We start from the raw sequence: 24,195 nt of genomic DNA on the forward strand, positions 1-24,195 counted from the left end.
CCTAGCTTACGTGTTCATTATGTCAGTGATTCACAAAGCAATCAGCCAGCTAATTGGAAAATGCATTTAGTGACCTGGACATCCCCCATCATCATCTTCCTTGAACTGGGCCCAGTTTTTATTAGGTGTTGAAACTGACATAGCCCAAGGTAGGTGTCACTTTAATTTGCTGAACATCTTTTGATTAACCAAGTGATGAGCAAATCACAGAAAAACTAAATGAACCAAATAAAGGAATCAGCCAGCTTGAGTTTAGTCCATTTGCATTTTTGTTCTCTTGGTCATATAAAGCCTCTCCAAACCAGTGTCCTAATTTATTCCTCCTTTTTCTGCCTATGGCTTGCTTAAAGGGTCTTTGATGTGGTAACTGGACAAGGCTTCATCTTAATGCCCAGTAGCTGGCTCAACCCTTTGTTATTCTGTTTGGTATTTAATCCTGGATACTAATGTTCTGCTCTGGTATGTTGTTTATCACTTCCAGATTATAGGTGTAGCAAATATTTTCCTCATGAAATAATCACCAACTTGACATTCTGCTGCTGGGATAATAGAGCAAGGCTCTCTAGGCCCCTCCATTTGAACCTTATGATGTAGCTATATGGCCCCAGTTCCCCCCACCTCCCAACTTCCTTTGGGTTTAAATTGTTCCTTTTAGGCATGCTTTCTCTAAATGCCTGGATTTTAGGAGCCACTTGAAATCTTCAATCTCTTTCATAATAGCAAAGTTTCAAAACCTTAGTGTCTATTTCCGTGTACATGTGGAAACCCTGTAGGTACCTCCTCAGCAGCTGCTATAGTCTTTCCACTTAATTGTTCAGTGAGTACTGAGGAGACATTTGTTTCCAGAATCCCTTCCAGAAACCTGAAACTTTACATGCTGATTTTGTACAACTCCTTTTGAAGTAAACCCGGGTGGCAGAACTGTGCTGGCCTAATGATTTTGAGGTGGCAGAAACACCTGCAGTGACAGATAATTACAACTATTGTCGTGTCTCTTGCTGTGTGTTTCCTGTTTGCTAGCTGCCTTCAGGATGAATCATATTTGTTTTCATGATGACAACTACTTCTTTACCTCTTCCCTGATTAAACTTTGTAAAACCTGTGGCCCCTTGGCTAGCTTGGTTCTTTCCTTAAGAGCCAGTGTTCATCCCTTTGAATCATGGCAGTAGTTTCCTTCACAGTAGGCAGGAAACAATGGCATACACATCATAGTCTCAAATATCTCCCTAGATATTGTCGCAAAACAATTCTCCTCACCTCTTGGCACACTCATCCTTGCCTTTTCCTGTGAACCCAACTCTTCTCTGTATGTGAATCAGTCACCCTTCCAGAGCCAGCTCAAGTCCCAGGTCTCCTACTACTCACAAAACTCTTATCATTTATATATAAAAGAAGCAAGTACAGGTTGAGCACCCCAATCCTAAAATCTAAAACTTTTTGAGCACCGACATGCCACCACAAGTGGAAATTCCACACATGACCTCATGTAATAGGTTGCAGTCAAAAGGCAGGTGCGCAAGTTTACTCTGTGTCCTCAAGGGAAAAACAAAATTACCTTCGGGCTCTATGTATAAGATGTATATGAAACATAAATGAACTTTGTGTTTCCATCCCCAAGGTACCTCATTACGTGTATGCAAACATCCCCAAATCCGAAACCCGAAACACTTCTGGCCCCAAGCATTTTGGATAATGGATACTCAATCTGTTTATGTTTTTGCATGAAGAAACACTAGAAGCATATTTAAATTAATAAAAGTGGCCACTTATAAGGGGCTGGGGTGGATAGGGATGGTGAGGAATGATTTTTCACTGTATACCTTTTTATAGTTTTTGATTTTTGAAGTATATGATTGTTACCTATTCGAAAAGTTAAATTAAAAAATGAATTAACTCCCTTGGTAAATTAAGAAACAAGACATTTCTAGCTGATATATTTCACTGTTCATTTTTTCTTGCTTAATTAACTACAGGAATAAGAGACAACTTTAGGAAACAGAGCTAAAACGTTGAGCTCCTTAGAGGTAACCCAAATAAAATGTTTAAATCAATACGAAACTCAGGTCTCCATTTTCTTTTATTTTTTTAAAGTAATTTCTGTTCTTTACAATGTGTTATCACACACACACACACGTGCACGTGCGCTTGCACACATGTGCACACACAGAGGACTTGAGATGGAGAAACAAGGATAGCCTCCAAACACAATTTTTTTTACAAAGTTTAAAGATTACATTTATGTGCTTTTCAGTCATTACACAATGTACAGACATGATCCATTTAATGATGTATGCTCCCCAAATGGTTAAACAATGAGGATTTTCTATGAAAGACTAGACATAAAAGTTTTTAGAAGCAGAGTACTGTTTCCTACAAAAACCAACCTTGGGCATACATTTAAGTTTACATATATTCCTTGAGAATACTACAGTAGCAGTGCATAAATTCATCCTGTAAAAAGATCTGAATGATTTTCAAGAAACTCTTAATAATTCATTGTGCTTTCAGATAAAAATCCTAAGACAAAAGATCGGTTACTATGACGATAACAGTTAAAACTGCATATATGTTAGAGATCAGAAGAGGCTATAAAGAAATGTAAATAAGTTGTGCTTAGGGGACTTTTTTGGCAAAGTTGTTTTAATAATAAATAAAAACTTAAAAAAAATGTCTCAGTGACTGATATAAAATAGACACAGCTATCAAGGGTTTTCTATACTTGGCTTACTGTTTAAAGGTGAAAAATCATCTCTATGTAAATCACCTGGTATCTGGTAATCCCAGTCTGGGCAAGTCACAGGCAGGCAGGCAAGGAGCTTGGGACAGAAGATAAAGGGATTTTTCCCCTATTAACATAAAGCATTAACCAGAGGTAAAGCCAGGGTGAACCAACTAACTAAATGCCTATCTTCCTTTAGAACTCTTAGACCAAACAGAGATGTCACTCTACTTCTCTGAGGTTTTTTAAAAAACCCATATACTTGGTGTCTGGACCACAACCCATTCTGTAGTTCACGAGATGAATTAAACATGTCCTGTTTTCTGTGGAACCCTGGGTAAGCATGATCCCTTAGTACCTTTTTTTTTAATCCTCCACACATTAACTATAAAACTCTTATTTTAGAAACACCATGGCAACTGTTTATAACGATAGAGGGCAAGGTATAATTTATGTAGTAACAGTGATGTTCTTAGGTAGGAAATAAATGTAATTTTATTTTTAGGCTGGTCAGTTTGCTGTTTTAGGTCTTTAACTTTGAAGGACACACGACCCTTAACAATCAAAGTAAATTAGAAAAAAAGATGAGAAAATAACAAGTGTTTTAATTAAAGTCTTTCATACAACTGGCATAAATATAAAAGGGATTTCTTCAAATAATTTCCTAGGTGTCACTCAGAAGCATCCTTGCTATCTGTAACATAATGTGCTGGAGTCCTTCAAATAAAATTATAGAGTAATTTAAAATATATTATACATTTGCAATCATTTGAAATCATTTAATAGCTCGTAGCATGTTAATGGAGTGAAAGAGATAAAAGGCAGTCCACATTCATATTTTCAAGATAAATTTACTTCAGAAGCCAAGTGAAATCCTTGCTCATGTTCTAAGTATAGCCATTGTAATAAGACCTGAAAGAAGAAAAATGGAGAACAGTTAAAGATATGCATTTTATACAATCTTCCATTCAATAAGCAATTGTTTGGACCTCAATGAGCAAATGAGGAGCCAGGAAAAAAAAGAGAGAGAAAAGAAAATGAGCAAATGAAACATAGCACATAGGCAGGCACCCTACCAAGAACTCAAAGTCAGTTTGAATTTAGTTGATATTATACAGAAGAAATCCAATTTACAGCAATGGGCAGTCACTGGATAGATTTAATTAAATCACTAATGTCTGGCCATAGCTAATCTATCCATCAAACATACCTCCTACTTTATCCAGTCACATCTACCATAATAATAGCAGTTGTGCCATTTGAAAGTGTGGATAAAGCCAGCAGACTTTGTCAATAGAAACATTAAGAGTCTATCTGCATCCCAGGGCCCTAGGGCCACAAAGAGACAGAAGCATAGTAGTCCTGCTTTGCTTTTCTCCTTTGAATAGACTCCATATATAAAACAAACAAAAAAAAAATAGCAAGAATATGCTCAGTCCTAAATGAGTGGTAACGACAAAGAAGTACACAGTAGGAGAATGATCATGTAGGAAGGAATGGAGCAGTCAGAAAAGTTGACCCCAATGGTAAAAGCTGAGATAAGCCTTAGAAGATGAGAAGGCATTTCAGGTGAAGGACCAGGGCTTTAGAGGAGCTTTTCTGGAATTAATGAATAATCTAACAGGCTGCATGCGTGGATTTATAGAGGCAAGCAGCTAGACAAGATTAGCTCAGATTGCAGAGAGTCTCAAATGCCAAACTATGGAGTTATACTTCATCCTGTGGACTGTGGGGAGCCCCTGAAGGCTTTGTAGTAGGAGGTGATTGTGAAACCAAAACAAAGGAAATCAATCTGACAGTAACGTGATGGATGGTTTTGGGGAAAAAAAATGGGGAAAGAAATAGGGAGAGAAGGAACACAGTCAGAAAGTAGGGATACAATTTAGAAGACAATTTTAAAATAGAAAAGAGAGAGTGTGAGAGAGCAAGAGAGAAAGCGTGAGCGCACACGCTGGGGAATACTGAGAGGGAATACAGAAAAGAATTGGCATCTAAGCAGAGGTGAGAGGAAAATATGAGGAAAGAGTCATTCATCACCAGACCCTAATCCTTAAAACATGGAAGGTACTGAATAATTGTTTGTTCAATTGAAATCATTAAGTATAATATTTCAAGCCAGGATGACTGAAAGAATGATTGAACAGGAAATAAGGGAACTGGCTTAAAAGAGAAAGGTTCATGATATTTAAAAAAGCAGCATTCTTTATCATTATCACTATATGCACTTTGTCTAAGTGTTTCCTAGGAGCAATTCCTAAAAGTAGAAATGCTGTATCACAGAATATATGCCTTTTATATTTTATACATGTTTTATACCATTTGAAGTCAGCAGAAGGAAAATAACTGAATACAGTATTCGGTACTAGATAAATAAGCTGAAAAGAACTAAATGTGAGCCAAAAATTAAATGTTCAAGTACACCTGACCTCAACATGCACTTGAGGCAATCTTTCATCTGTTCTTCCTTAAGAAGAAAAAAACCAACCTCCCCCCAACATAAAGCCCTACATATATGCCCCAAATGCACCTTTAAAACCCTTACCTAAGATATAAGCAGCCACTAATTTTTGATTCACACTTAAGTGGAGGTAGAGAGGCACCAGCGATTCCATATCCCCCAGCGTAGGCAGCATCAGGGCTGCAATGCACACCACTCCCAGGAAGATAGTTAGTAAACTAGGTCCTGAGGAGACAGTGCTGTTTTCTGTAAAAAGACAAAAATCTCTGAGCTTGCTTCTAAAAACGTTAAGACGAAAGTTCCTTCACATAAATTGGCCACCACTCACCAAGATTCTGATTTTGTCTAAGTTCTCTGACTCTTTCCCCATTGATCCCATTCCTTGGGTACTTATCTGCTCGACTAATCTGGAAGCCCATGACTTAACTTCTCTGAGTCATTACAGGATGGAATGTTGCGATGGCATTGTGAGGTAGCGAGTTCCTACTGAAAAGCAAAGTGGTCACCACCACCCCCATCCCACCCTAGTCAGTGGAAAGTATTTGAACATGTATCATCAATGCATGCATATTTATAAATTATATGCATGAGTTCTATACTATTACACTTTATATAAAACATACAAATAGAATTTTTTTTTTTTTTGAGGCAGAGTCTCACTCTGTTGCCCAGGCTACAGTGCCGTGGCATCAGCCTAGCTCACAGCAACCTCAAACTCCTGGGCTCAAGCGATCCAAACAGAATTTTTGTAAAATGTGCTAAAATACATATAAATAAAAGTTCTGATATTTTCATCCTGTGCCCCAATGGATTCTTTGTGTGTACTCCATTTGAGCCCACTACACAAGAGCTCTACTATCTCCTGGAAATATCTCAGGGAGGTCTCTAGATAGGTTTGAACCTAATAACTGCATCCTGCTACCAATTTTGAAAATGTTAGGGCACCAAAAAACAGCACTATTGGAACATTATAAAGCTGCCTATGAAAGTGTTTGCCCTCTGCTCTCCCATTTATAGCAAAGAAGAAAGCAGCAGAAACAATAGCTGGCAAATATGCTAAGGGAAATAAACCAGTCACAGAAGAACAAGTAACTGCATGATCTCACTGATAGGTGCAATCTAAAGTACTCAAACTTGGCTGGCCGTGGTGGCTCATGCCTGTAATCCTAGCACTCAGGGAGGCTGAGGCGGGAGGATGGCTTGAGGTCAGGAGTTTGAGACCAGCCTGGGCAAGAGTGAGACCACCGTCTCTACTAAATATAGGAAAAAATTAGCTGGGTGTGGTGGTATGTGTCTGTAGTCCCAGCTACTAGGGAGGCTGAGGGAGGAGGATCGCTTGAGCCCAGGAGTTTGAGGTTGCTGTGAGCTAGGCTGATGCCACGGCACTCTAGCCCAGGCAACAGAGCAAGACTCTGTCTCAAAAAAAAAAAAAAAAAAAAAAATCTGTCAGGGAATTCCGGAAGTAAAAATAAAGAAAAAACATAATAAAATAAAATACTCAAACTCATAGAATCAGTTTAAAATGGTGATGGCCAGGGGCTGGGGAAGGAGGATAATGCAAGTTGTTAATCATGGGCATAAGTCTCAATTATGCAAGATGAGTAAGTTCTAGAGATCTGCTCTACAACATTGTCCCTGTAGTTAACTAATACTGTATTATACACTTAAAATTTTAAGACAGTAGATCTCATGTTAAGTGTTCCTATAATAAAATAAAATTTTAAAAGATTTAAAATAAAATTCTGTAGTCAGGCCTGCTAGTCTACAGTTCTGGCTGCCTGTGTACCATACATACACCCGTATTTTTAAGAAACCAAATAATAGCATTTTCTATTATGTAGTGTTTCCCATACCCATCCTTTCATTAAAAGCAATAGCCAACAGCAACACAATCTTTGTGTTTTATTAATGAAATAATGCTGTTCATTCTATTATTAAATGGAGCTTTTCTAAATTATTAATATCTTAGCTGTTGTATGGAGTTTAATTGAACTTTTGCTAAAGCCAGATAGGTGAAAACAAATTCAGATTTTATAGTGATTATTGCTTGGGATGAAATAATAGCAGAAATATCTAAAAAAAAAAAAAACCTCAAGTCTTATTTTAGTTAATAAATGAAGTAACCTTATTTTTATATATTAATATGTTGCAAACTGTTCACTGTAAACCCACAATAAAGATAATTTCAAAGAATTTTTCGTATTTAGAGAAATTTCAAAAACATTTGCATAAAAGCTTGAAATTTTTGAAAATGGTAAGAGCTTTTTTCCCCTGGTACTAGATGACTGTTGTAAAAAAGGTTATAAAGAAATAGAAAACATAAAGGTGCCTCTGTAATCCCATCCTCCTAGAGATAACACTGTTACAGCTTAGTATATATCCTTTCAGATTTCATAAAGGCCCATATAAACATGTAAAAGAATTCTTTCACATAAATGAGGCCATTTTATACATACTGTTGTATGTTTTTTCCCCTCACTTAGAAATACATCTGAAGCTTTTTCTATGACAATATATAAATATCCATCATTCTATCAGATCCTTGTAAATGCCTGCCTGGCACGCCACCTCATAAATATTTATGATTTAATCAATTCCCAGTTGATGGGCTTTTAGGTCATTTTCAATTTTTTATTATTATAAACAATAATAAAGAGCATAATTTTCTTAAGCCAGAGGGCACAGATTCAAACAGCATAGTCATAGCAGTTTGTTAATAATGTAATTAAGATAAACCTACTAAGATTCAGCTGTATCTTTTTAAATGCCTTTTCAATAACTTGGGCTCTAGTAGTTTATGAAAGTATACTTTGTGGGTTTCTCTTAATTTAACAGTTAGATCTTTGTTAAATGAAAAAATCCACAAAATATAAAACTGAATTTATACACATAGGCAAGGTGTGGAAAATGACACAGAACACTTATATAAGATTTATTAAGTGCATGGAATTATAGGTGTTTTGTTTCTTGAATGTTACTGCTACATGTCTTTTATACAACAAACTTAAGAAAATATTTCTCATTTTTACTGACTTTTCAATACATTTTAAAATCCAAATTTCTCATGATGTAGTCATCAACCATTTTCCAGCTAATGGTGAGTCTCGCAACACTGTTGCATTTCTAATACTTCTAATGACACGATTTTGTTGAACTGTTTTCTAAGCTAAAGACTTGCAAAAACAATGATGTTGAAAAGCCTCCCAGAAAACAATCTCAATTTATTTCAACGTTTTAGTTCAGAGAAACTTAATGAAAAACCTGAATATTCTACATACTGGAGACCACACACAAATCACTATAAATGTAATAGACAGGTGAAGTTAAAAATATGACTTTGTCAACAGAGACTAAATCAGTCATCATTATGCTCTAGTAAAGAAGAAAACTTTACTCAACTTACTGGCAGATTATTAGACACACTGGGGTAAATACCCATAAACAGGACATGTTGGCCAGGACTGTGAATGGGGCTCTACTGTGGTATCATCCTTCCTCTACAGAGGGGCAATAGCCATAGAAACCTGGTAAGCCTAAGAAAACCAATCCCATAGACCCTCACCAGACCTGAAATCCAGCCTTCCTGACTCAGCTCATTCACACGTTTGTTGTGTAACTTACTCTGTGCCCGGCCCTGTGCTAGGTGCTGAGGACACAATGGGAACAAGACAAAAATAAGGTGCCTACCTTCATTGAGCTTCCTCACAGTAATGGCTTAGAGATCCTCCCCCCCAAAAAAAAGAGACCACCACATTGTTATGCCAATATCACCCATCCTCATTCATCTACCTACTCCAATTTTACAATTAGAAAAATTCTTTTTTTTCTTCTTTTCCTTTGGTTTTTTTGTTCCACTATAAGAAGTATAGAAAAATTCTCTAATATACTTTAGATACCAAGGTTCGCTATAAAAATGATTAATACATACTGTAATTATTGATTTTTACCTGAATTCTAATAAATTAAAAAAATAAAAGAAATAAAGTTCTCCTTACACATACATATACAAATAGACACACAGACATATACACCCCTAAACCTTAACCCTTATTATTTTGGCTCTTATACCAGTCTGTTAAATATAAAACTGAGCTCCAATGACCACTTTAAATTATGAATTTAACATCAAAAGACAAATACCCATTAAATGGTCTTTCTTGTTCTAGAGGAATCATTTTAAAAGGGGAAACTTGCATTTCATAAATAAGTCAACTTTACAATATTGATCTGACAAGGTGACATTTGACAGAGGTTCTCTTTCAGCTTCAAAGGATGAAAAGCTGGTCCTGTCACTTAGTAATAGTTGCTGAGAAGATAATAGTATTTTAACTACTGTCTAGTCCCTAGTCCTGCTATCACCAGAAAATCTGGGCCCTCCCTACATGGCCCGAGAAGAGATAGCTGGCAACAGTAAATTAAAGAGGCACCACTCTCTATCTTATTGAAATAAACATTCTATCCTGGAGAACGTTTAGGAGATTAAAAAATAAATAAAAGAATCAACCATTCTAAAATGAACAAATCGATATGGATCTATGGATTAATGTAATGACAAGTAGATTTTTAGAAAATCCCTCATATATCATGTTGCAATTTCAAGGACAGCTGCTATCACATTCATATATCATTATCAAAACGTTTCCGTGTTTTTCTATGGAAAATTTTATCTTCCTCCTCTTATAACAGGTTTGTAGGAAGATAATGAGAAGTCAAGAAGAAAGGGGAATAACATCCAAAGAGTTGAATACGAGGATAGTGTCAATGTTGAAAGAATATATCATAACACTTTTGAGTATCTAAGCTGGAAGGAAATGAGGACTGGAGAGGGATTCAATTAATAGCCCACAGGGGATATTATAATCTACTTAGTTTAATTAACTTCAACTTTAATGAGATTTTTTTTTTCAAAATAATATGAACAGTGCACTAAGCTTGGCCTATTGCCAAACACAATATCTCTCCTCCTTTGAACTAATTAAATGAGAAAGGATATAGGAAAGTCATAGAAACAAAAGTATAGAATTGCCAGATTGTACTAGCATCATAAAGTATGGTGCATACAGTCTCAGATTTATATTTATAGATTTAAATCTAGATATATGTAAAAGGCTACAGCAACATTTGCCCTCTCCTTGCAGCCTAGTCCAGGGAGGGGCATTCTCTCCTCTGAAAGTCCAGCTCTAGACTTCTTGCTCTATTTCAGGCACTCGATTCTCTAGGTTCAGTTTTGAAGTAGTTGACTGGGTTTAAAGTGGCAGATTATTTTTCTAGTAATTCTTCTTAGCTCCACTATTTAAAATAATTATTATAAATAAATAGCTAAAAATATGTAAGACCTCAAAAGGGCTTTAAAGACAACCCAAAACTACCTGGTTGAAACGACTGCTCAAAAAATAAACCTTCAGTTAAATGTTCCTTTATTCTTTTATCCTCTTCTTCCTTTTGTTGTTCTTTTGCAGATGGAAGAAGAGTAGCAACCACCTCTTTCCTTCCCAAAGCTTTCCTCTGGCTTTGCTCGGAGACTTGGAGACGGAATTTGTCTATTACACCATAGTGACAGGATCGAACATCTCTATGACGAACCACACTGAAAACAGCAAAAAAATAGCAAATGCTCTTTAGGTTTCTGGGGCCTGTCAAACAGAATGCAGCAAGATATTTCAATACAGTAAAACAATATTAACTGACTATAACCAAACAGTCAAAAACAGAAATTTGTTAAGATACCAAAAAAAGAAAGAAAGAAATCATAGTATAATCCCAAACAAAATAGGTAATTCTGAAATATCTGATGAAAGCACATACTCCAAAACATAGAATAAAAGTCTTAAGAATGATAGGTAAAGAAAACTCTCTTTAGCTATGATTTTTTTCTAAGTATCTGTGTACAGCAATATTTACCAAATAGGAATATATGAAATTGTTTCTTCTCCACAAACATCTCATAAATTTCTATTGCCACTTACTTATTGTTCATGTAACAAACCTCACTCTAGACTTAAAATTGAATTCCATGCATGCATGCAGGTAAAAATAAGCAATTGAATAAGTAAGTAATCCACCATGACCAATGCAACAGAAGGCTAACAATATACTTCTGTATTTCTCTAAAGAGAAAAGAGTATAAAGCACTGTAATTTTTGTTTTTTGTTTTTTTTGCAATTCCATTTATTTCACTTCATTCTTACTAGGGAACACAAAACAATTAGGTCGAAGGTAACATTTATTTGGCAAGAGACTACATTTCTTTGGAATAGTCCTTGCATATTGTGTACTGAATGAAAATCAAAAGAAATGTGCAAAAACATGTTCTCAAAGGTAAATCATTTTATGGCTTTGAGCTGATGAAAATGTATTCAAGAAAAGAATTCTGCTCATTCTCGCAGAAGATTTAAACAAATACAGTGTATTTGGTAGCTTAAATTAAGGCTGGTCAATGGATCCATCTGGCCACCACTAGTTCTAAAGTGAAAATTAAACATGAACAGCTTGAACAAACAATCATTTTTTCTGTTACTCTAAAATGAAATTATCTGGAAGAGCTCAGATAACCTTTTACAGATGAGTAGTTACACACTTGCTTCCTGTTTATATAGAGTACATTCCAGGCTTATTAGCTGAGTCATTTCAGATGAACTTATATTACTATTGTTCCTAGACTATAGTACTATTAGTTTTCCAAATGTCACTATCATAGCAAGATGATCCAAAAAAGCTAAATTCCCTATTATAGATGGAGAAATTTAAAGGAATAAGTCAGAACTTTACCTTCATAAACATCCCTGCTATGACTAAAACCACAACAATGAGAAAATGTTCATCAAACTAACACATACTTTAGCTCCAACATGAAATATTATTAAAATATTTGGTTGACCTGTTTTGACTCTTAGAAACTTCTTAATAGGAATTTTGACAGACAAACTTTCAGCAAAAATTCAAAATATAATAAATGCCTATGTGGAAACAGCTTCAATAAAAAGATTTTTTTTCAAGTTAAAAACATAAACATTAACACACTGAAAACGTGTTGCCAGGAGGCGATCTTGACTTACATGTCCACACAGCACTGAGGCTTCACTGCGCCTGCAGCATCAACGACAACATACTTATTTGGAGTAGTGCACAAGACTGAAAGAAAAAGTCACAATGGCCATTAGCATTTTTTAAAAAAATTAGTTTCTACAAGTAAAAAATTAGTAGGGACCATTTAAAAATCCATAAAATAGACCTGGGAGACTCACCTTTGAACTTTAAGGCAAACTCATAGGGATTATACAGAGTCAACACTTGCTTATGCGTTGACTGATCATCTGCATAAAATATTAGCTCCGTGGGAAACACAAAAACAGGAAGATTTCCTTCCACTAACTCTGGTTGTCTTTTTTGTTGATGCATTGACACTGAATCCCCCTTGCTGCGGCTTCTGTCTTTACAGTCTCAAATCTATTTTGGACTTTTCTTAGATTCAGTTAAAAACTCCAAAGCATTTTGGCAATCTAGAAATAGAAGGAGAAAGAAAGAAAACTGAATGATACCTGTTTTCATTAATCTATAGTCCCTCCACAAAAAGCATGTTTAACATGCATTAAAACAGGTCTCCAAATCATTTACATATGCCTTTTGACTTTTTCTCTTACTTATATAACTTTTACCAAATTATCCAAGAAGTTTATACATGTTCCTTTCACATTCAGGATCTCAACCTATGATAAATTATATAAATACTCAAAGGAATAAAGAAGTATTTCTCAAATTAATCATCCCCTTTCAAAGAGGTGAGATCCAAGGGGACATCAGTCCTTTTAAACCCCATATATATTTTTGTGAGACAAGGTATCATTCTGTCAGCCAGGCTAGAGTCAGTGGCATCATGATAGCTCAACACAACCTCAAACTCCTGGGCTCAAGCGATCCTCCTGCCTCAGCCTTCCAAGCAGCTGGGACTGCAGGAGTGCACCACCACGCTCAGCTAATTTTTCTATTTTTTGTAGAGACAGGGTCTCACTCTTGCTCAGATGGTCTCAAACTCCTGGCCTCAGGCAATCCTCCCGCCTTGGCCTCGCAAAGTGCTAGGATTACAGGTGTAAGCCACCAAGCCTGGCCAGATTTTTTTTTTTTTTAAGAGACAGGGTCTCACTCTGTTATACAGGCTGGAGTGAAGTGGCGTCATCATAGCTCACTGCAACCTCCAACTCCTGGGCTTACGCAATCCTCTCCTGCCTCAGCCTCACGAATAGCTGGGACTACAGGCATGTGCCATCATGCCCAGCTGATTTTTTAAAAAAATGTTTTAAGAGATGGGGTCTTGCCATGTTGTCCAGGCTGGTCTCAAACTCCTGGGCTCAAGGGATCCTCCGGCCTCGGCCTCTTAAAGTGCTGGGACTACAGGCGTGAACCACCATGGCTGGCCAAACCTCAGGTTTTTTTAAAAAGTAGAATAAATTAATTATCATCACAACTGATTTTACGTGAGTCAATCAGAATTCCTAGAGACTGAAAAATAAAACACAAAGTTTCCATGATTTCTAGGAGAAAAACATGAGAATCACTTTTACACTCACGTCAACAATGCTTTATTTAGTGCCGTCTTGACAGCATGGGTGGGAGAGTTACTCTTTTTTCTACTGAAACCTAAGACAAGCTAAAATGCCTTGGAAACAGGACGAATAGCCACATTTGCAAAGCAGTCCTTGGAGTTTTCTATGAAAATTCAAACTCAGTATTGAGTAGGCTTTGGCATGCCAGTGGCAATGTGCCTCCGCTCCTACATCAAGTACACATGTTTTGTGCGAGCTATTTTCTTCCAACTTCAGAGGCCTTTTTGGATTCCCTCTGGGGTTCTTGAGTATGTTCCAGATAGTTGTGGCTGACGTAAGTCTGTCTGACTGATAAGTGTGATGTTTCTGTATTTCCCAATCTTATTTTAGCCAATATTCTTATTTAGCAAGCACCCTAAGTGTGGCTTTTGAAAATAAAATGCAAAAGCTGAAACATACAATTAGAGAAAATATCTGATTTTCACCCTGTAGATCACACCTTTAAAATAGGCTGTAAACCGCTGAAGTTCAGGTCCTCATACATTCAAAGAGAAATAAATGAATAAATTATTTGGTTTTACCAGCTTTCAGGACTCATTATGCTCTGATTCTGTTAGTGGCCTTTCCAACGTCTACCAAATAGGATCTGTATAATCATGTATGCAAATTTTCATTCTTTTCTTTCAGCTGGACATCTATTATATGCCAGGAACTACGTCAGAAGCCGAGCAGAGATACAAAGATAAACGATGTACAGGCCTTGCCCTCAAGAAGTTCAAGTGTAATTGACGACAAAAATACTGAGGCAACCTCTATTATAATGCATTCCATGGTATATGAAATGCTAGGGAATCAGAAGACAACACAAGTAATTCTACCCGGGAGAGAGGCCAGGAGATGAATTTGAGGTGGTCTTTAAAGAAAAGAAGGGTACATGGTTATATGTTGGGGGGTGGGCATTCAGACCAAAGGAACAGCATACGCAAGGCATAGAAATTTGAAGGTGAAAGGGAAGGCATTTAGTCCATTGGCTGTCTCAGATAATGACTTGGCTTGATAGCCATATATAGCATGCATGTAATTCAGAACAGTGTTGGATTTTTGTGGGTTTTTTTTTGACTGAGCTGAAAGTGCCTATCAACATTTTTATTAGTAATGATCTGTAACATTTGTATAATTCATAACAGATGACAAACTTTTTATTAATTACATAGACCAAATGGATTAATATACTGTATGTAAAGCTCTTAGATAGGACTTTCTATAAGCAAGGCAATGTTCTAAGTGTTTGTTGTTACTATTATTTAATTATAAAGAGACCAGATAGATAAAAAAAAAACAAGGTCGGAAGGCCTCCAACCTCCTCGTCTGGTATTCTTACCACTATACCAAACTGTTCGTTTCAATAAAGTAAAACTAAGATTATTCTGAAAAGCATCTGATTAAATAATTCTAATTTTGCATTTTTAATTTCTTTCTTTTGCTCAAAGCCATACACATTTCTATTTGGATAATGTGCCCTCAGAAGTTTGGCATATCGTTTTTTTCAATAGAAAATAATAAGCCCTATAATTACTTTTTTAGGAAGCTTGGCTATTAGGAAGAAAACAATCAAGTTTGATATCACTAAATAATATGTACCATCTAATTCTAAAATTATCAAGATGAGAATTTAGCTTAGGATAAAAGGTGGCATCTCTAATTTGTGGGGGATAGGTTAATCAATAAATGTTGGTTAAACCAGGTATCCATCTAGAAAAAAATAAAGTTGGATTTATCCTTTACTCCTTATATCAGGGTAAATTCCAAACACATCAAAGCTTTAAATGTAAAAATAAATAAATAAAACCATAGGAATTTTTTTAATAATCTCAGGCTATCTAACAATGACATAAAACCAGAAACCAAAAAATACTGATAAATTCAACTACATAACTTTTAAAATTCTGCATGGCAAAAAACTGTATAAGAACATTTGCAAATCACATCACAGGCAATGTCTAATTTCCCTACTAGATGGAGGACCTACAAATTAAGAAAAAGACAACTCAATTTAAAAGTACATACAATTATTGTCAAAAATAAAACTTAAAAAATGAGAAAACTATATTTCATAGAAAAGGGACATAAAAATTGTTCTTAAACTTACAAGAGGATGTTTAAACTCATTTACAAGGGAAATGCAAACTAAAGCCATACTGCAATAAAACTTTTTACCTGTCAGATTAGCAAAAATCAACATTTTGATAGCACATGGTGGGAGAAATCAGGCACATGCTTACATTGCTGGTGGGGATGTGAATTGGCATAACCACTCTACCTGCCAAAATCAAATGCACACATTCTCAGAGCCAGAGATTCTACTTCTAGGGAATTATCTAGTATACATATTCCCCTTATGTGAAAGGTTTTCTTTATAGCACTGAGGATTAAATAAAATGATTTATGTGAAACACACAGAACAGAGCTTGGCACTCAATAAGAGCTAGTTGTTGTTAGTAGCAAACGACTGGAAACAGTCCAACTGTCCATTAATAGGGGATTCATTAAATAAAGTGTGGCCTATCCATTTGCTGGGATACTAGATATCTGTCAAAAAGAAAGACAAAGCTCTTTGTGTAGTTGGACATGGACTTATCTTCAAGACGTAGTGTTTACTAAGAAAAGCAAGGAGCAGCGTGCAGTGTGCAGCATATGCTACCATTTGTATGAAAAAGGGAGAAAAATGAATGTGTAAACCTATTGTCCTGGATATGGATGAAATCTTTGGAAGGATACCGACGTCTGTTCCTGAGTGTCTAGGGAAGGGAGGAAGTTTTGTCTGGATATCTCTTTGTGTCTTTTGAATTCTGAACCCTGTGAATATTTTTGAAAAAATAAAAAAGATCGAATTACACAACAACTCTAGTAGGGCCGAATTTGAAAAAGGTGCCAATTTTGAAACACAAGAGAGAATTTAGAAACAATGTGTGAAAAATCTGTCACTGCATTTTCTAATTTATGATCCTCTAATAATATATTGAAAACCTTAAACTGTATGTTAAATAGAATAATTTCGATTATTTTAAATAATTTTACACACAACAGAAACTCATAATGAGGAAAAACAGAGGTTTATTTAAGATGACTTGCAAACTTAAGAACATGTACAACTCTAATATAAAACTATCTATTATAAAAGAGTATGAGATGGTTCATAAATCTGACCAGGAACTCAAAATTAACCACACAGACAAGTGCTAAACTCTTGGTTCTAACTTTAAGGAGAGGTTAGTTGGCGCGGGTCAGAGTAGAAATTTTGCTAACTTTGAATAATGGCACAGAAATTCTTACTCGTTTAATTTTTAAGCTCTCTTTTTGAGCTGAATATGTATACATTTTCCCATGAATCATGAATAAGCTATCTCCTTGTCACTATTTTTATTTCTTTTCTCTTTTTTCTTTTTTGTAAGTTCTTAGCGTCTTCCTTCTCTGCTTTAATCCTTGTCACTATTTCTTTGAGACAGTGTCTCACTCTGTCACCCAGGCTGGAGTGCAGTGTCACAATCGTAGCTCACTGGAACCTCGAATTCCAGGGCTCAAGGGATCCTCCTACCTCAGCTTCCCAAGTAGCTAGGACTACAGGTGTGCGCCACCACGTCTGGTTACTTTTTAAATTAGGGTCTCACTATGTTGCCCAGGCTGGTCTCAAACTCCCAGCCTTAAGTTATGCTCCCACCTGCTGGGATTACAGGCATGAGCCACTGTGCCCAGCACCTTGTCACTATTAAACAAGTGTTTAATCATTTTTGAGCAGTTTACTATTATTTCTTTTCATATCCCTGTTCCCACTTATCAGTTATCTTGGCTAGGATACTGGCTAGGATATAAGTTGCCTCCTAAACTCCAACCAGTGGGAATTAGGGAAGAATTAGCACCAGGCCACCAGAGCAATATTAGCCACTGTCAACAAACATAATGAAGCATAACACCTGCCTTTAATTGATGGTTTTCTGGAGACTAACACTTTCTCTTTGCTCCAGTCCATATTACAAAATGATAAAGTGCAAAAATCCTGGGGAGAGATTATATACTAAGCCGGTAAAACCGTACTGCAAATCGGTTTATGAAGTTGCTTTCCAAAAGTCAAGTGCACACCAAGTCAAAGAATGTTAGCTCTCAATCTTTCTCATTTGACAGATGAGGAAAGCAGGCCCAGCAGGATGGTTAAGAGACTTACCCAAGGTTGCACAGGGTGTTGGTGGCAGAACTCTGGTGTCCAGGCTCACACTTCCTTATACAGTCATCATCTCCTCTGTGTCTCAATTCAAAAGTCCTGCCCTCCTGATGCTGACTACCACACATGCCTTCGTCTCTAGAAAATTTCTCTGCTTTTCAAGATCAGAGTTCTCAAAGGATGATCCAAAATTCAAGTTACAATTAAGTCTGTATTGCCTTGTAGTATTTCATTTTCAGTTTTATAAAGAAAAATCAAGAGACAATTTCACCTACTGAGTTGCACACACTTTCTTTTCCTGATTATGAAACAGCTATGGCTGTCAGTAACTATTCATTAAGGCATTAATAACCATGGTTTGCCCCATTCTTCCTCTCTGGACAGCAAAATTTTACTCATTCTTCAAAGCCTAGTTCAAATTCCCCCTCCTTGCACTGTCCCCCTACTACTCTGATCTACACGGATCTCACCAATTTTATGATATTTTTAATGTACTTACTGTACAGGTTGAATATTTCGACATTTGTTTTGTGTGCACTGACTCCTCAATCAGATTTCAGGTATAATGCCATATTGGTTTTTGTAGGGTGGTTTTGTTTGTTTTTGTACCCCTCATAGACCCAAGCTCAGTGCTGGGCACTTAGCAGATAGAGAGCTTATCAGTTATCCTACAGATGTCGACTAATAACTGTCTCCTCCATCAGGGAACATGCCTCCCCCTCATAGCTGAACACATTTTGTCCATAAAAGACAGGCAAAGGATCCTAATTAGAGGAACAGTAAATCTTAGGTGGCTGCTTGCCATGGGTTGGGGTAAGAGGAGAGCAGAGAGAATCAGCACTCCCAGCTGCCTCTCCTCCCCCCTTCCCTCCTCCTGTTTCCCTCTCATTTCCCCTGGCTCTTCAGAGCTGCAGGCCAGCAGCTTTTAGAAATCTGAGGCTCCAACATACCCCTGACCTTACAAGCAGACAGTGCAGCAGGGAGCTGGTGATACAGGAAACTGCGTTGGCCTCCTCCCCTGTATCAAAGGCACAGAAAATCAATCCTGAATGAAATTTGAAAGAAAACCTATGTGTGTACACCACCTTGTGACCAGTTTGCAAACTACTCTCCCGCAAAAAGAAGCATAAACACTGAAATCTCCACACGCGCTTCTCCCCATCGGTCCAAAGAGACCAGTACCCCAAAGTGTTGTGATTACATTCTGTTTTCCTCCCTTTGCATTGACCAGAAGAAGGAAAAATAAGGCTTTGACATAAACCTATCAATTCGATTTTATCACCACGGATTCAAAACTTAGAGACTGTTCGGGAGCACAGAAACCACCTTCACAGCATATTCTCATTTGCACCCCCCCACACACCTTTTTCTGGAAAGAGAAGGCTGCAAGAAGAATCAAATGAAATAAGTGGTCCTTGGGGATTCTTGTCCTGACGTGGTCCAAAGTTTGAAAACAGCTAAGGATGATTCAAAGTAGAACCTTCCCCAGAAACTAGTGACCCATCTGCTTGGCCACAATGTACCAAGCTACTTAACTACCTGTCTCTGGCTCTTGCTGTTTACTCCCTTTTATCTGGGCACAGGGACTATCTGTTTCCACCATACTTGGTGCAGTCCTTGCCAATGGCCAACTAAATTCTAAAAAGTTAAGAATAAATTCCTTTCCATTAGTCCCATTTGTATTAAAACCTCTTTCCCTCCTATTTAATAAACTCAGCTCTCTTCCTCTTTGAATTTACAGTATTGTCTATTAGGGTTTTTAATGGGTGGTATGTCCTTAAAGTCATAACAAATGATGTTATAATGTTCATTTTATATTTTAATGTGCATTGCTCAATAATAGGCAATTTTGTTTTTATATACTTTGTAGGTTTTTGGTATAATTTGCTACCTTACTAATGGGATTGACTGCTACCTATAAATGATAGGTAGTGATAGGCTAGTCCATATTCAAGATGTAAAAGTTGAGTAGTATATGTCTTAAGATTAAAAAGAAATACCCTACAGTAATGTCTTTTTGAAAACACTTCATTTTTTAAAAATGTGTTATTTCCAACCTGGTTATAATTAATGTTATTTCCATGTTAAAACATCCCAATATGTCTTCAGTTATTTCAAGGTGTGCAATTCTGAAAGCAAAATCCATATTGATTCACTATATGAAATATATATGTTGCTACATGTAGCACTCTCAGAAATTTTAGAATCGCAAATTCATTCAACAAACATTTACTGAGCACTTATTATATACCAGGCACTGTGCTAGGGAATATGGAGAAAAGGTGAAAACACTGTCTCAGCCCTCCAGAAACTCAGTCTAGCTGGAAAAAGAGATATAGAGCAGTAATTAGGAGATGTGAGAAGTGTTAAACTGCTGATATATACAAGCACTCTGGGAGCCTAAAGAAAGTTATCTGCCTTAACAAACAGGAGTTTGTAGTAGAAGTGGAGAGGGGTAAATTCCAGGAAGAACATGTGTAGAGGCATGAAAGGCATGCTTAAAATGAGCTTTGGCATTGCATATGGTTAAAAAATAGCATATATGGGGAGAGTGGCAAGAGATGAGGCTGGAAAGGTAAGTTAGAGCCAGATTGTAAAAGATTTTCTAAGCCAAGTTTGGGGGTTTAGACTTGATTCCCCATGCTGGTTGTTCTCAAAGTGCGGTGCAGGGGCAGCAGCAGCTGCTTCACCTGGGAGCTTGTTAGAAATGCAAATTCTTGGTTCTCACCCTAGACTTGCTGAATCAGAAATTCTGGGATTGGGGCCCAGCCATCTGTGTTTTAACAAGTCCTCCAGGTAATTCTGATCCACATTAAATTTTGCAAACTGCCGCAGGCAATGGGAAACCTCTGAAGGATTTTAGGCAGGGAATTGACCCAGTAAGATTTGAAGTAGGAGTGGCTGCTATTGACCAATCAAGCACAACAGCTGACTCCTGAGTAGTTACAATAAAAAATAAATAACTGTTGAATGAATGTGGCATAAAGAGATGATGAAGGCCTAGACTAAGGCAGTAAGAATGGAGAGGAAACAGCTTTTAGAGATGTTTTAGAGGTGACCCAAGTTCAATCAGGTGACTAGGATATATCCATGGAAAGGTGTGACTGAAATAAATGGTTTTTATATAAAAGAAAGTTATACTCTTGTCAAATATATATATCAACCTCTATGTTTGAAAGAAGTAGACTGCAGAGCCTCTAGAAAAAGGGGAGTTCAAGAGCAAGTTCTAGTGTTTCCACATAGCCAAGAGCAAAGGGTGCCTTGGTTCATATATGAGTCTTCTGGTTTGCTTGGCAGTTCTACTTCTCACTGTAAGTTAGTCAATTGGCATTCATGTTAACAGAAGTCTTTTGTGAGTTTGGTTAGTGTGAATCAATCCCTGAGAATGACTGATAATTTCTGGACGCGCAGACAAAATTCAATTTTGAACCCGGACAAAATGAAAACCAGACGTTCATTCTGGTGATCTAACCAAGCTACTGCAAAAGTGAGATACTGCTACAGCCTTCCTTTTTTATTCTAATTTCATCACTAATCACATAGTCTGCTTAATTTAGGAACAAGCTGGAATGAGTGAAAGAATCAGACTTTGTACTATGCCCTGAAGGTCAAGAAAGTCAAGTAGAGCTGTTATTTCTAATTTTGGAGACAGGATTTAGCCAAGGCCATCTTCAATTTCCTGATGAAGAGAGAGAGAGAGAGGTACAGGTCAACCTATATAGTTAATTTACCTAATGAGAATTTTGCAGGGTGTAATTCCTATTTCTATTAGGACTCTGGATATCTGGGCTTATTTGACCAACTTATTTTGTCCAAGAATAGTTCCCAATCAAAAAATGTACTGTTCTATGGAATTTGAAATCTATAGGGGACCCTGGAGAATAAAAAAACCTTCATATTACAGATGAAGAAATTAAGGGCCTCAAAGAGTCAATCACTTAAAATATTTATTGTAGGGCAAGATTCTCCAGAATGCTACAAGGTGGCAAAACAAGATTCAGAATAACACTGGTAATTTGCTCCTCTGTTAAGTTTTAAGCAAAATTTAAAATGCCTCTCCCATTTTAAGGTCCAGTCTACAAAAATAGTTTACTTTCTTAGACTTCGTTAAGAACAGAAAAAGAACAGTAGCAAATTATTTATTTTATTGGGTTATTAGGGAATGATTTTTTCTTGTAATTTCTTGTTTTATGCTTTCAGAAAATGGGGTTAAATGTAAAAGCCCTCTGAGAAAAAAATTAAAAACATTTGGATAGAAAATGTGGGTGAACAATTTAAGAAACATGCATTATCTTATAAGCTATTTGTTCTATTTTCTATCTTTGCTTATAAAGGGATAGCTTTCCACTGAATACTGTCCATTATATTTAATTATACATTACATGTATAGGGAATCCATCACAAGTGCCCCTCAGATTTGAAAAATTCCTGAAGTTCAAATATCCTGGTATTTGATTAAACCTCTGTTGTTTTGAGAGTTCTAGAAATGCTTCAGAAACTAGTTTGATCTCGAGTCCTATTTGGGTAAGTAGACGTGAACAACTTGAAAGACACATTTGGCCCTGTTTCCTGTTTTCCAAACTTCCCACTGCTTTATACCAAATATATGTGTAATGTAAAAATTGGTGTCTACTCCCTATTCAGTATTCTGCATACGATATTTTCTAGGCAAAGACATTTTCCAGTACTCAGGGGGAAGTGTGGACAAGATCATCATCAAGAATGTATTAAATCCCATGTGTGCCTTGCCTGAAAAAGTAGACTTTTCCGCTACTGTCTGGAATTCACATTAAGAACGCAATGCCTTCCAAAAGCACAGGACTGCTTTTTAGGCACGATCCAAAGGACCCTATTTTTCAGGTTTGTATCCTCTTCTCATTTCCCTCAAAAATAAAAAATCTGAGACCGTTTTTACTTAATATTTGCCCTCTTGTTCCCCGACGTGAGATCTCTTCCATTCTACTGGAGCAGAAATGCTACTTCAGCCCAGAGAGGGCAGATGTCAGTTACTTTCCCGAAGGGGAAAACCACACAGAACATTGATTAAGGGCTGGAGGGCTGGGGAGGGAGGATAAAACGGTCTGTCCGAGGACTTCAGCTCCACCTGATTGGGGCCCAGCCTTCCAGCCCTCGTCCCCACACCGGCCGGCTCCATGTGAAACCGGTCATGTGAGCATGTTTACAGCCGAGCAGCTGGTGCAACCATCAGGATCCGTGCGGAGGTCCAGGGAGGGGGAAGGATTCAGGCCACGTACCCCTGCCCCCTCCCCCATTATTCCAGGGAGGCGTTCGCTCTCCCTCGCTGCCTCTCCACCCTACTTTCATCTCCCTCCAGGCAAAGAGAGCAGAGCTGAAGCCATCCCGGGACGCTTGGGTCCAGCCCTGCTGATTTCCTTCCAGTTGCTCGCCGGGGGCACCGGCTGGGCTGGAGGAAGGGCGAGACGGTGTCACCCCGAACAGGGAGTCAACCTCCCTCCCCCAGCCCTCCACACTACCTCCACCGAAGAGTTGTCCCGGGAGCTGCATCCCTGGGGCAACCGAACTCCGCCGGGCAGGCACCGGGAGGCTCCCGAGCCTGCCTTCACTCAGGCAGGAGCGAGCCACACGCCGGCTGGCCAGACCCCAGGGCCGGGAGTCGCGGGCAGCGGGGCCACTGACAGTCAGAGACGGGGCAGAAAAGACACCCCTCCGCCTCCTCCCCACCGCCCACCCGCATCCCGGCGCCGCGGAGCCCCGCTGTCAGTCACAGAGCCAAGCTCGGGCTTCGAGTATGGGTCATTCTTTGGGCGGGGGCGCCCGCTCGGCCACGTAACTTCCACGTTTCCCCGAAGTCGGAGGAAGTGGGTGACGGGATGGTGGGGGACTCTCACCTCGGAAACACCGGCTCCTCGGAAAGCAGCTGCGACTGCTCCTCCGCTCCTTTGTCAGTGTCTCTAGGCTGCACTGCCTGCTGGGATACCGGAGGACTCAAATGCCACCTCTCTCCGCCCTCGAGGATGAGCCGCGGCTGGGGGGAAGGGAGAGGAAGAAGAGGTGGAGCCGGGGGCGGGGCCGGAGCCCGGGGCGGAGCTTCGGAATTGCCACCTGGCTTCTTGGGCTTCCCTCCTTTGTGCTCCAAACTTCTTCTTTCTCTGGCTTCTGACCTGGCCCTCCCCTCCCGCCACCCCTTGAGGAGACTGGAGACACAGAGGGCCGTCTTTCTGCACCTGTTAGGCAGTCACCCTTGCCTCCTGCCGTCACTCCCTTACATACATTCACCCAA

The 24,195-nt window shown here is 38.2% G+C and overlaps 1 protein-coding gene across 2 annotated transcripts; it reads right to left on the minus strand.

The window, feature by feature from the left end:
- Positions 1 to 2,054: 2,054 nt before the first annotated feature.
- Positions 2,055 to 23,961, minus strand: MOSPD1 (motile sperm domain containing 1). Of its 2 annotated transcripts, XM_012653469.1 has the most exons (6): positions 23,804 to 23,961; positions 12,422 to 12,676; positions 12,233 to 12,308; positions 10,547 to 10,764; positions 5,262 to 5,423; positions 2,055 to 3,631 (listed from the first exon to the last, which is right to left on the minus strand). In XM_012653469.1, exons 2-6 carry the CDS (start codon positions 12,573 to 12,575, stop codon positions 3,600 to 3,602), a joined length of 642 nt encoding a protein of 213 aa, XP_012508923.1. In that variant the 5' UTR covers positions 12,576 to 12,676; positions 23,804 to 23,961; the 3' UTR covers positions 2,055 to 3,599. The 2 variants fall into 2 exon arrangements, with proteins under 2 accessions (XP_012508923.1, XP_012508924.1); XM_012653470.1 differs by lacking the exon at positions 5,262 to 5,423.
- Between the last annotated feature and the right edge of the window lie 234 nt (positions 23,962 to 24,195).

This window comes from Propithecus coquereli, unplaced genomic scaffold (genome assembly GCF_000956105.1).
Source record: "Propithecus coquereli isolate 6110/MARCELLA unplaced genomic scaffold, Pcoq_1.0 Scaffold42, whole genome shotgun sequence".
Taxonomy (NCBI): Eukaryota; Metazoa; Chordata; class Mammalia; order Primates; family Indriidae; genus Propithecus; species Propithecus coquereli.

Coding starts and splice junctions, on each gene's coding strand:
- MOSPD1 (XM_012653469.1), bottom strand. CDS start 12,575: ATGCATCAACAAAAAAGACAACCAGAGTTAGTGGAAGGAAATCTTCCT. Junction 12,309..12,421: donor GTTTGCCTTAAAGTTCAAAG/GTGAGTCTCCCA, acceptor TTTTTCTTTCAG/TCTTGTGCACTACTCCAAAT. Junction 3,632..5,261: donor AGTGGCTGCTTATATCTTAG/GTAAGGGTTTTA, acceptor TTCTTCTTTCAG/GTCTTATTACAATGGCTATA.